The sequence below is a fragment of the Chiroxiphia lanceolata genome, chromosome 2, assembly GCF_009829145.1.
Source record: "Chiroxiphia lanceolata isolate bChiLan1 chromosome 2, bChiLan1.pri, whole genome shotgun sequence".
NCBI lineage: Eukaryota > Metazoa > Chordata > Aves > Passeriformes > Pipridae > Chiroxiphia > Chiroxiphia lanceolata.
This window is the reverse complement of record NC_045638.1, coordinates 13,915,772-13,927,579: the sequence shown is the minus strand read 5'-3', so window position 1 is coordinate 13,927,579 and position 11,808 is coordinate 13,915,772. Positions and strand designations below refer to the sequence as shown.

At 43.2% G+C, this 11,808-nt stretch overlaps 1 protein-coding gene across 3 annotated transcripts; it reads left to right on the top strand.

Moving 5' to 3' along the window:
- Positions 1 to 812: 812 nt before the first annotated feature.
- PRDX4 (peroxiredoxin 4) lies at positions 813 to 8,682 on the top strand. 3 transcript variants are annotated; one of them, XM_032680449.1, is made up of 8 exons: positions 813 to 1,060; positions 2,763 to 2,880; positions 3,844 to 3,960; positions 4,498 to 4,620; positions 5,260 to 5,390; positions 6,950 to 6,984; positions 8,196 to 8,242; positions 8,559 to 8,673. In XM_032680449.1, exons 1-8 carry the CDS (start codon positions 835 to 837, stop codon positions 8,560 to 8,562), a joined length of 801 nt encoding a protein of 266 aa, XP_032536340.1. In that variant the 5' UTR covers positions 813 to 834; the 3' UTR covers positions 8,563 to 8,673. The 3 variants fall into 3 exon arrangements, with proteins under 3 accessions (XP_032536340.1, XP_032536341.1, XP_032536339.1); XM_032680450.1 differs by having other exon boundaries at positions 8,196 to 8,253; positions 8,559 to 8,642; XM_032680448.1 differs by lacking the exon at positions 8,196 to 8,242 and having other exon boundaries at positions 8,559 to 8,682.
- The last annotated feature ends 3,126 nt before the right edge of the window (positions 8,683 to 11,808 follow it).

The following is an 11,808-nucleotide window of genomic DNA, read 5'->3' as shown; positions in this document are numbered from 1 at the left end:
ACTGCCCATTCTGGTACAGGCACCATACCACACATACATACCTACATACATACCATACCAACCTGATCTAGTTGAAAATGACCCTGCCATTGCAAGGCTGTTGGAAGATTACCTTTAAAGGTCCCTTCCAACCCAAACCATTTCATGACTCTGAATTGAGGCACTCAGTATTTCATTTCTGTGTAACCACACTCCTAACACAGCCACCGCGTGCGCCACGTGGAGTTCATGGGTGAGTTGCTGCCCAGCTGGCAGCAGTTCAACTCACAGCAATTCAAGATTCCGGGCCCAGGGCAGTACCCTTTTCACATTTTGTGTGTTCGTGAGGCCACAACGTACAAGCCGTATTTGGCATAGATGGGTACGACCACGAGTGATGCCGTGCCCACAGAACCCACGGTGCCACAGATAAGAGAGATGATACCAGTCAGGAAGCCTCTGATATCGATAGTTTCCTTCTGCAATCCCACGCACCGGACCATGTGTGCGCGCTCTCCACACACACGTGTGGTGTTGTTTCCTCTCTTTCTCTGCACACCCAGGCCCGGGAGCGGCTGAGCCGAGCCCGGGGGTGGCTGTGCCGTGTCAGGGGGTGGCTGTGCCAGGAGGGGCTGGCTGAGCCGAGCCCGGGAGTGGCTGTGCCGGGTCAGGGGGAGGCCGTGCCCGATCAGGAGGTGGCGCTGCCCCGGCCCCTCGTCCCCCCCGCCCGCGGTCCCTCAGCGCGGGGGCCCTGCGGTGCTGCGGGCCCGAGTGCGGGCGGGCCGGCCAAGCCCCTCCCCGGCGGCGCCACCGCCCCTCGCCGCCCCTCGCGGACGTGCAGTCGTTCGGCGGGACATGGAAGCGGGTGGCGGGGCCGGGGCTCGGAGCCGTGCGCGGCTTCTGCTGCTGCTGGCGGCGGCGGCGGCGGCGCTGGGAGGCGAAGCGGGGGCGGAGAAGCCGCGCCCGGCGCGGCAGCGCGGGGACGAGCAGTGCCATTACTACGCGGGAGGGCAGGTGTACCCCGGGGAGGCGGCTCGGCTGCCCGTGTCCGACCACTCGCTGCACCTCAGCCAGGCCAAGAGTAGGTGCCGGGCGGGGACGGGGCCGCCGGGGGCGCGGGTGCGGCGGGGCCAGGCGGGGGATGTGCCCGCAGTGCGCTGCGGGAGCGGCGGCGGCAGCGCCACGTCAGGCGGAGCCCCGAGCGCTGCCCGGCCCTTCCTTCCCCGCGGCCCCGCTGCGGCCTCCGGGAGGGGAGCGAGGGAGGGAGGGAGGAAGGTGAGCTCCCGTCTCTGCCCCAGCCCCTTCCAGGCCTGCATTTCCATCGTGGGCACTTGGCTGCGAGTTTGGCGTTTCACGGGCGTCCGGCGAGGCCCGTGCTCCCCGGAATGGCGAACGGGTTAAGGGAAGCGCTTTGAGCAGCGCACAGAAGTGTTTTGTGCTCTCGGTGCGATGGGAAACGCTGAACGGGCGCCTCGTGCCTGCGCTCGCTCTCTTGTGATTTAAAGCCTTTGTGGCAGACTTGGGTGCAAACACCTTAAATCGCGTCGCAGTGAGATGTTCAGGGGGCACCTGCTTTCCAAAAATCCCGTTCTGCAGAACAGAGAATAGAGAAATCACACAGAAATTATCTTCACTGTGAGAACTTACAGCTTGAAAATACTTTTCTGAGCCAGGCTATAAGTTCTGTTTTAAATGTTTGCAAGCAGATGCTACAAAAAAAAAAAAAAGGAAATCGGCCAAGATACTCATAATTAATGCTGTGTGGGTTTTCCTCCCTTTGCAATATAAATTATTACAGACAGGCATTTATAACCACAAAAACAATCACCTTAATATAGGAAGAGATAAAGATAAAAAGTATTAAATTTCTTTTCCTTCTCCCTCCTAATCTGGAGGTCTTTGTTATACATCCTCACTGACCATATTTTACAATGTGGATTGGTTGTCCTAAAAGGAGAGCCATCCAGGTAATAATTAAGATTCCATATGTTTTTCTCAGAAGCATTTTCCTAATTTCATGGAGCTGCGTGTCAGTGTCCGTGATATCACAAGTGTATTCAGATGACCTTGTACCTCCAGCATACCCTATCCTTGGAATTCACATGGCTATGAAAATAGTACCTGGCAGATTAATTTTTAATATTTTAAATTCGAGGTTAGTCCCTTTTGATAGGAATAGTAAATATATGTCATGCATTTTAATTGGATTTTTTTTAAACACAGCTATCTTCAAGTTACAATTCGCTTAGGATTTGTAATTTAATAAATATACGCCACATTTTTAGGCATTTGTCTCCAGACACGTTGTAGCATTTTTTGTGGACTTGAATTTCAAATAGTTTTCCATGGCTGAAAACTAACAGTATGGATTTGAACCATCTTATGCTTCTGGTTCACAACAGCCATTCATAACAAAATAGTGGGGATACCCAAAATATTAATCGGCTTCCCCTTCAGTCCAGCAGCTGTTCTGCCTTGAGCTGGTGGTGCACACATGGTTTGTTCAGTGTGCCCAGATAAGGTTTGTGTGGCCTTGATTATCAGTGATTCACAGGGCTCATGTATAAGCACAAGTTGGTCAAATTATTTACTTTCCATGTGTATTAAAACCTACATTTCTTCATGATTTTGTATCGCTGATTAGAGCAGCAAAGCGGCTTCACTTTGTAACTTGTGCAGGAGGTTGTTTTTCAAGCAAAAGGAAGAACAGCTGTCCTTGGACAGCTTGGTTTGAACATGGGCTTCATATTCCGACTTTTAATTCAATGTTCTTTGCATTTCAGTCTCCAAGCCAGCACCGTACTGGGAGGGAACAGCAGTCATCAATGGAGAGTTTAAAGAGCTGAAATTAACAGATTATGAAGGAAAATACCTTGTCTTCTTCTTCTATCCTCTTGACTTGTAAGTAAGACCACAATAGACATACCAAGACTGAGTGCAGCTACACTTGATTCATAATTCATTAATTTTTCTCTTTTTTTGAGGTCTTGTATTTTTGTTTGGTAAGGATTTGGGAGAGAAGAAAGGAGTGACAGAAGAAAATATATTCTTTGCATTTGTGTTTTCATCATGCATTGGTAAAATTGTAACACAATCTTTGTCCTAATAAGCATGTCCACTAATTTGTTTCTCCACAAAAAAAAGCCAACTTTGTATAACCCATTCAGGCAACTTCTGTGTTCTGTTTGATGTTGTAAATCACTGCTGCAAATAGAAGGCAGCATCCCATCAATATTTTCTAGAGTGTATGTAATGGTGGCATTTTTCCTTTAAGTTCATCCCATAACAACTATTAACCTCCTTTATTAGAATGCAGTAAATTTACTGATTGAGTGAAAACATCTCTGCTTTCTGAGAGACAATCCCATTCTTTTCCACAAAATGAAGGGGACAGAGATACATAACTACTTTAATATTATAATATCATTAGCTTCAAAGCCCTATAAATTGTAATATTTACCACTTTATTTCTTCTGTAGTCGAAAAAGTTGAAGACAAATTAATTAAAATTTGCAGATGTGCGCGGTAACAACAAATTATAGTATCACCCTCTGAAAAATTGGCTTATTGTACTTAAATTCAGCCACTTAATATTCATAAAGTCTAAAAGAAAGTAACTAAAAAACTCTGAATTCAGATTGTAAGATAACTGTAGATTTATAATCTTCAGTAATAAACCATTTGTAACTAAGCCAGAGTCTGAGGGAAGATTTGTCAGGCAGCATTTTAGTTAAACACTTGAAGAAGCAAGGAAATTAAGCAAAAGCTGAAGTAATTTATGATAAATCCACCGTTTTAAGTTAAGCAAAGAACTTACTGGATGTTTTATGAAATTTTGACTTTATCTTGTCTTAAATTTTCTAGTACATTTGTCTGTCCAACTGAGATAATCGCCTTCAGCGACAGAATTGAAGAATTCAGAGCAATAAATACCGAAGTAGTAGCATGTTCTGTGGATTCAAAGTTCACTCACTTAGCATGGTATGTACCTTACTTTTGCCTTTCACTAAAAATTATTCATGGATCCATCTTATGCAACAATGGTCCCCAGATTTTTAGCCTGTGTGGGTGTATCATAATGTATGAAAGTGTGATGCTGTTGACACAAATGTTTAAAATAAAAATTTTTCACCCTAGTGTGTGAAACTGCCTTTATCTTTGAAGTTGTTTAATTCGTATTGCTTGAAATACGTGATGTCTCAGGTCAAAAAATAATACAAATACAAAAAAAAAAAGAGAATGCAAGTATCTGTAAATGTTTCACACTGTCCCAGTTTGTGAGCACAGTGGCACAAAGCAAATGCAACTGACAAGAAAGATGTGGCCAAAACCTGCAAAAGATCTACTGAACATTTTGCTCAAACTGTAAATAGTGTTCATCTCTTTTGTATGCAGAACAAAAAAATGTCGCCTGCACTAAATCCTTCTGTCTGCACTGTTCTGGTTTGTGACTTCTGGCTTTGTGTAGGGAATGTAAACCTTTACGAGAAATACATCTGTATCTCATTTCTTTCAAAGGATTAATACTCCTCGAAAACAAGGAGGACTCGGACCGATGAAGATTCCCCTTCTTTCAGATTTGACACATCAGATTTCAAAGGATTACGGAGTGTATCTGGAAGATCAAGGACATACACTTAGGTATTTGACTTGGTTACAGTTCTCTTGGGTTTTTGCTGGGGTAGTACTTACTGCTTTATTTTGAAATTTGAAATTTATTTGAAAATTTTTTTTTGAGATCAGACTTTACTTGGAGATTCATGCCAAGAGACAAAATAAATGTAGAAGAACACAAAAAAGTCATAATGAGTCAGAACACGGGTCAAGGTTAATGTCCTGTTTAACAGCAGTCATCAGCAGATACCTAGGGCAGGGCAAATATGCAGGATTCCACAGAACTGCAGTTGCTCAAGGACCTCCCATGTCCAAGTGGAGTCAAGACTAAGGTTACCTCACAGCCTCAAGAGATACATCTTTCATAAAACGGAATAGTTGCTTTTGGGATCCCTGTAATTCCATAGCATCTGCTGCATCCCCTGGCAGGGCCTGTCAAAGCTTATTTTATGTTCTGCAGAGAAGTATCCTTTTCTGTTTTTAACTTACCCTCAGCTCAGGTCATCTGATATCCAGGTAAAGAATAGTATGTTACCAGTATTCTGAAGCAGTGGGTATTGTATGGTGTTTGCAAAGATCAAATTCCTCCCATCCAGCAGACATAAAATAGTGCGTAAACCCAACCCTATAATTGATTCCTAACACACACAAATTTTTTTTTCACAGAGGCCTTTTCATTATTGACAATAAGAGAATCCTTCGGCAGATCACAATGAATGACCTTCCTGTTGGAAGATCAGTGGATGAAACACTTCGTTTGGTACAAGCATTCCAGTACACAGACAAACATGGAGAAGGTGCTCTTTTAAATGTTGTCACATTGAAGATAGCTTTACTTAGACTGGAAGTTGTGTTTGTAGCTTTTTGGAGGAAAGTGACTGGTGTCATGCCGTGACTGAAGTGCTTTGATTGCCCTCCTACAAGGTCCTGGGATTCCAGTACCTCCTTAGGTTGTTTCTGGAATAGTAATTCATGTTTTGCTTCACATCCATGAGAATGCAGAGCATAAAGCATTCCTTAGTCTGAATTAAGGCATTATGTACCATGTGTCAAAAGCAAAAATTTGTACAAAATGTGAGGCTGTGAAGAATCAGGCCCAATATTCCAGTACATTTTTGCATACTAAAATAGTTGAGATGCAGGCCATCCTTGTGCTGTGCCATTCACTGAGGACCTGTGACGAGTAACTGAACGTGTTTCATGTCACGATACATGGGGATACTGTGGAAGTTACAGTGCATTACTTGTGTTTTCTTTACAAGGGCTATGTGACCATCTTCCCCCAACAAAGAAGCTTTCACTGGCTTCAAATCATTACTTTGTCTCAAGACTTCATATTCCTCCAGTTCAAGCACAACGTGAACTTTTCACATTTCTTTAAATAATGTGTTTAAATAAACACATTCATTTATTTGAAGATTTGTTTAAATATGAATACACATGTTCAGCAGCTTAACTTCTAATTCAACTCAATTTAACTGAGCATTTGAAAGTACCTTTATGTGAAGGTGCAAATCATTATTATGGTTTGCTGTACAGATCTGAAAAGATAAATGCTGGTACTTAGGCTACACACATTTGACTAAGGAAGTTTACCCTCATTTAGCTACAAAGCCATCTTACAGAATATTGATCTGCAGCATGTTTCCAGAGTACCACATTTTTTCCAGCTTTTGCATGAATGCTGGGAGGAGACTCTCTAGATGCCTTATTGGCTTCTTTGCACAGAATGGGAAAAACAGTGCTCCACAATTCCTAATTGCATTGGTGGCATTTTGTCTGTCAGAATGCCTTAAAACAGTGTAAAATGGCATAACTCATTGGGCTGAAGCCTCAGGGGGAGAGCTCTGAACAGGTGAGAGCTTGACTCCAGAACGTGCAGCTGTACAGGTGGTCAGGTCACGGGGCCCCCAGCCACAGTGTGGTAAACTTGTGCTACAAGCCCTTTAGGCCTAAGCAAGGCTCCAAACAAGATGTCTTGTGGAATCTTTGAGCTGATCTCTTTGCTTAAAAAATTTCCCTAGTTTTGGTTTTAAAGAAAGAAATGTAGGCCTCTGTAGTCATGTGAATTTTATTAAGAAACTTATTTCTACTAGAATAGGTGTTCATTCTCAGGCACTGCTTTGCCAGTACTTTGTCTAGAAGGCCAGAAGAATTAAACCAAGGCATAGTTATCCATCCAGAGATCCGCAGTTCTCAGGTGGGGGGGTGGTGTCATTGCACATTTAATAGTTTCAGATATTTACGTGTGGACACTTGTGTGATGTTTTACTTCAAGGTCAGAAAGAAAATATTAAGTGCACAAAAGTCAGCGTGAGCAAAAATACTGCGGCTAACTTTGTTTTTTTTTTTCCAGTTTGCCCTGCTGGTTGGAAACCTGGCAGTGAAACAGTAAGTCACTGGTTATATTTACATGCATTTACTGCTAACAAACACTCAGTTATTATTTCCCATAGAGCCAAATCCAAAATCCTTGCAACCTTCAATGAGAAGGTATGAGTAATCTCACATTATTACAGCGACAGCTTTTGGATTACTATTGATTTCATGGGGATCTCATTTCCCTCACACTAGACATGTTCCAGTTGTTTCAAATTCCCAGTGTGTGAGCAAAATTCTCTTGATCAGGAAAGAGTTTGTGATCAAGAACTTTTTTTCCTGTTAACAATGTGATGAGGGGAAGTTGGAAACTCTTGAGTTTTTTCTATCTTCTTGATTATATTTTATTGATATAAATTCCTGGTGCTGTTGGTTCTTATTGCAGATCCTAGGCACTACCCAAAAAAAGAAAGATACAAGTTCCCAGGCTGCTGTAGTATCTGCCAGAGCCAGCATGCCACTGCCAGTGCTCCAGCAGAGAGCACTGCTTTGCTGTGCAGTTGGTCTTCCTCTGTTTTTCCTCACCTCCATGTGACTGCAAGCACAGGAGCCAGTGTTCAGATAAACACCCATTGAACTTGTTTGTGTTCTCTGGCCTGGAGCAGCCTCAGCAGAATAATGAAACTTTCACTAGAGGTCTGAGCTGCCTAGCTGGGATGAGATCACTGTCATGTATTTGAGCATGTGGCTTCCTTCTGAACCAAATGCTGATGACAGAGCATTGTTCAAGAGCTGTCTCAGCAAAAAGCAGGTCCCAGCAGCCTCTAAGCAGAGTTAGTGAGCATTGTACTTGAAAGTAAAAAACAGTGGAATGTTAAACCATGTTTCTTCACTGGATGTGAAAACTTCCCAGGATGACTGGAGGCTAGGAGTCAATTTTTTCAAGCTAGCAGAGGAGTGTTGTAGTGGGGGAAGCTGGATATTAAGACTGTAAAATGAAAAGAGAGCTGGCTGGCCTAACATTCATATTTTGGCACCAAAAACTTCTGCCCTCCATAACTAGAATCATCTAAATAATATGACATTAACATGTTTTCTAAAAAACAGTCTTACAGTGCTGAGATTAACAGCTCCAATACTGCCAGTTTAAAAATCTAAAACAATATGTAAGCATTCTTCATCTCCTCTGTGCAAAAGTTGCAGATAATTTAAATAGCAGAGTAGTTCAAAAAGCCTTTCTCAAAGATGTAGTCATGCTTTCTAAATGTGTTTGATTTAATTAGATTAAACCAGAGGAAGCCATGAGAGTGTGGTGGCCAAGGGAAGACCTGTAAGTAAATTGTAAGACTCCGGATTACAGACATTAGTTTATTAAAATATCTTGCTTTTGGGGCAAGCTGTCAAAATTCTTCCTTTGGTAGGCTGCACTCTCTCTCATGCCTCAATTAGTTAAATCTCTCTGCTACTGCCGTGAAGTACCCTTAGAGATCAACAGTAATCTAGTACCAAGTCAACTGATAAATTATTCAGTGCTGCTAGTGAGTTGGCCATAGTATCTTACTATGAAATACTGTGCTGTTTTGGCTTTATGGTTTGCTGTGTTTTCATGGCTTTTGACTAACATTGTCATTTTCTTTCTTGCACAGATAATTCCAGATCCAGCTGGAAAACTGAAGTATTTCGATAAACTAAACTGAGGCTTGCTTCTGTTGAACTACATAGGTCACATTCAACTTGATTTTTGCCAATAAAATTTCATTAGTTTTGGTACTTTTGTGAGTTTGTCTAATATGTAACTGCAGTAAAACATTACAGACCTCATTGTTTAAACAGAAGTCTAACCTTTGTAAAGCACAGGTACCTCATTAGTTATCAGAGAATATTCTTATGAACTACATGTTTTTCCTTTAAGTCTTGTTTAGATGCTCAGTCTTCCCCAGATTTTCTTATCTTAGCAGCTTGGGCTTAGGTTCATGGCTTTTTGGTATTACTAGATTACTTCCACAAAACTCTTTTGTTTGGTCACATTCTAGGAGCTACAGCTAGAAAAGAGCCATTTGGTTATGGTACATTAGTCTGTAGTCCAGAGGCAATAGGAACTAACCAAAAAGCCAGAAATAAGTGACAGTTGCTGAATTAAATTTCCAGTCCATCTGAAGCTGGAAAACATTTTTAAACTACTAAGAACATCCCCTATGCTACATAAATCAGTACAACTGCTCTGAAGAAAATACAGCTATGCCAGTTCATGTGATTCAAGAGCTGAACCAGTGAATTTTCCACGCTTGAATTTGTAGTGTATTTGCTGATAAGATTGATCTGTTTTCACATGGTCTGAATTTTTTCCCTGTCCCTACACTGTCAACAGATGAACGTTGTGGTTAGCGGCTCCCAGTTTTAAGGGAGTAATTGTAGTCTTTCCCAGGATTAGTACTGACATGTGCAATGATCACATTGGACTCTTGTGGCTCATATGCATGAATTTCTTCTTTCAAGGGAATAGAACATCTCCATGTAAGATAACACTTGTGTGCACTGGAATACCCCAATGTCTTGTCTTGCTCCTTCCCACCTCTCCCTCTTTTTGATATGGTATTCTAGAGTCTGTGCAACTGGAAAAACAGAAACTGAAATGTGTGTCAGCTTTTCACCAGGGTCATCCTTGGAAAGGCAAAAGGCGCCTTCCTCCCTGCTCCAGTCTACACCACTACATCATTACTCTTGGTTGGATCCCACACACCTGAGAACTCAATTCCCCTTCCTCCACCCAACCATACAATTCCCTTCCCTATACATAGACACTTCAGTTCTGCAGAACTAGACCAGCAGTTGCATTTTCACTGTGAAGTTACGTGATTGTTTAGACTCAGGTGAGTACTGTGCAGTTCTTGGGGTTATTCACTGCAGACACAGAGCAGAAGTGGCTGCTTGACAAATAACCCCTAAGCATGTGCCTACTGCAGAGGGAGCTACGGCCAGAGCACAGAGCTCCACCAAGCCCCAGCCTCCCCTGCGAGGCCTGGGGAAAGGAGTCCCTCATCCCACCCAGAGTGTAACAGAGGCAGAGCAGGATCAGCGCCAAACCCCACAGGCTGGTAAATGCTGCTCCAGTCCATGTGATCACAAAGCCTGGAGGGCAGCACGTAGAGAGGCGGTTCCTCACATTACTAGGCTGAAAACCAGCTGCTTGAATTTTACTTGGGATTTTTTTTACAGCCTTATCAACCCTGAAACAGCAAAAACATCAACGCAGAGAACATTCAAATAACTCCAAGCCACTGCAGCGTGATGAATGCAGGCCCAGCTGTTACATGGGTATTCACGGTAGCTCAAGGCACAGCATAAGGCCAACACTTGTGCCTCCACTAGAAATGGTGTCTGTGCCCTGCTCCCCAGAGGCTTTGCCCACTTCTCCAGCCGGGAGAGGTCACTGAGCCAGCCAATGAGACATGCTGAAGGCAGAGATGAGTTATCACCCATGTGTTGAACATGCTCCACCCAGGCCACAGTTCTTTGTGGAGCCAGGAAAGTAGAGAGTTACAGCAACCAAACCACAGGATGTATTGTGGTAGCTCATACAGCAGCAAAAGCATCAAACTAAAGCAGATGTCAAAAGCTGTACAAACTCTGAGCCAAGAACAGAAAACAGGACTGAGAACACTTAGTGACTGAAGAAAACGGGGGCCATCTGCAGACTTTGACCACTGTAAATTTAGGCTCACAGCAGTGTAGCTGCATCAGCTTTGAAGCCTTTTTTAAATTCACGTTGGTATTTTCAATGCATGCAGTAAGGAAATGGCTAAGGAATTATATTTTTTTTCTAAATGCAGTTCAATAGGCATAAAAGGTCTCAGGGAAATAGTCCTTAGGCAAAGACCTGAGTTGCCATGTGACCACACATATTTGAAATGAAATGACAAAGCAGTCTGTTCTTCCAGTACTCTTCACCTGAGGTCTGAAATAGTGGAAGAATTAGATGTCACACACCTTCGCTTTCCCAAACCCTGGGATGTATTCAGGGGCCTCTCTTGGAAGTGCATGAAATGCAGATGCCATTGTGAACCTGTCTTCTCAACAGAAAAAGCAAAAATGCTCCTGCAAAGCAACTAATTAATAAAGAGACACAGTCTTCAAATTTCACTGCTATTTTGGGTAAGCCTCTCACATCCCTCAACTGCTCTCACTGCTCTCTCAGCTGTTAAAATATATGTAGTGGTGAGGTCTGCAGGTGAAAGCCACCTCCCCAGGCAGGATGGGTCTAGCTGAGACCTGGATGTCACTTCCAGAAGTATTGAAGAAGCATGAATTTCAGATAAAAATAACAGCACTCTGAAGCTGTCTTCTCAACACAAAAAGCAAAGAACTGAACAGTTACCAGATAAAGTAAAGAAGTGACACTGTGAGCAAGGACCAGAACCTGTAGCATTCTCCTTTGACCAGTCCCCAGAGCTGCATTCCCTTCTTCCAGCAACCTTCCATTTGTGCTGTGTAAGAGAAGATAAGGAGCAGCCAATTCCCAGCAGTGCCTAAGCCTCACGGACAGGAGCCCTGCAGAGATAAGGATCTCTGCTGTCAGGACAAGTGCTCCAATATCATCATCCAATTACAACTTCCACAAAAGGAGTCCCCAGTTTCTCTTTCTTTAAAGCTGAATATTTACCCTTTAATTTTCCTGTTAACTAGTGCCTAGCCTGTGCATCCTCTCCCACACCTAGTTAAAAATGCATTCAGAGGAGGATCAGCAATCAAACCAGTCTGTCACCAGACAAAGGCTGGACTGAATGTGCAGTAAAACCAACTGAGCATCCAGTAAGTTTAGAGTAGGTTTCTGAACTAAAACCCTCTCTCAGCAGCCCCTGCTGCACCTGCTCGTCCAAGCTTCTTCCCAGAGTGCTG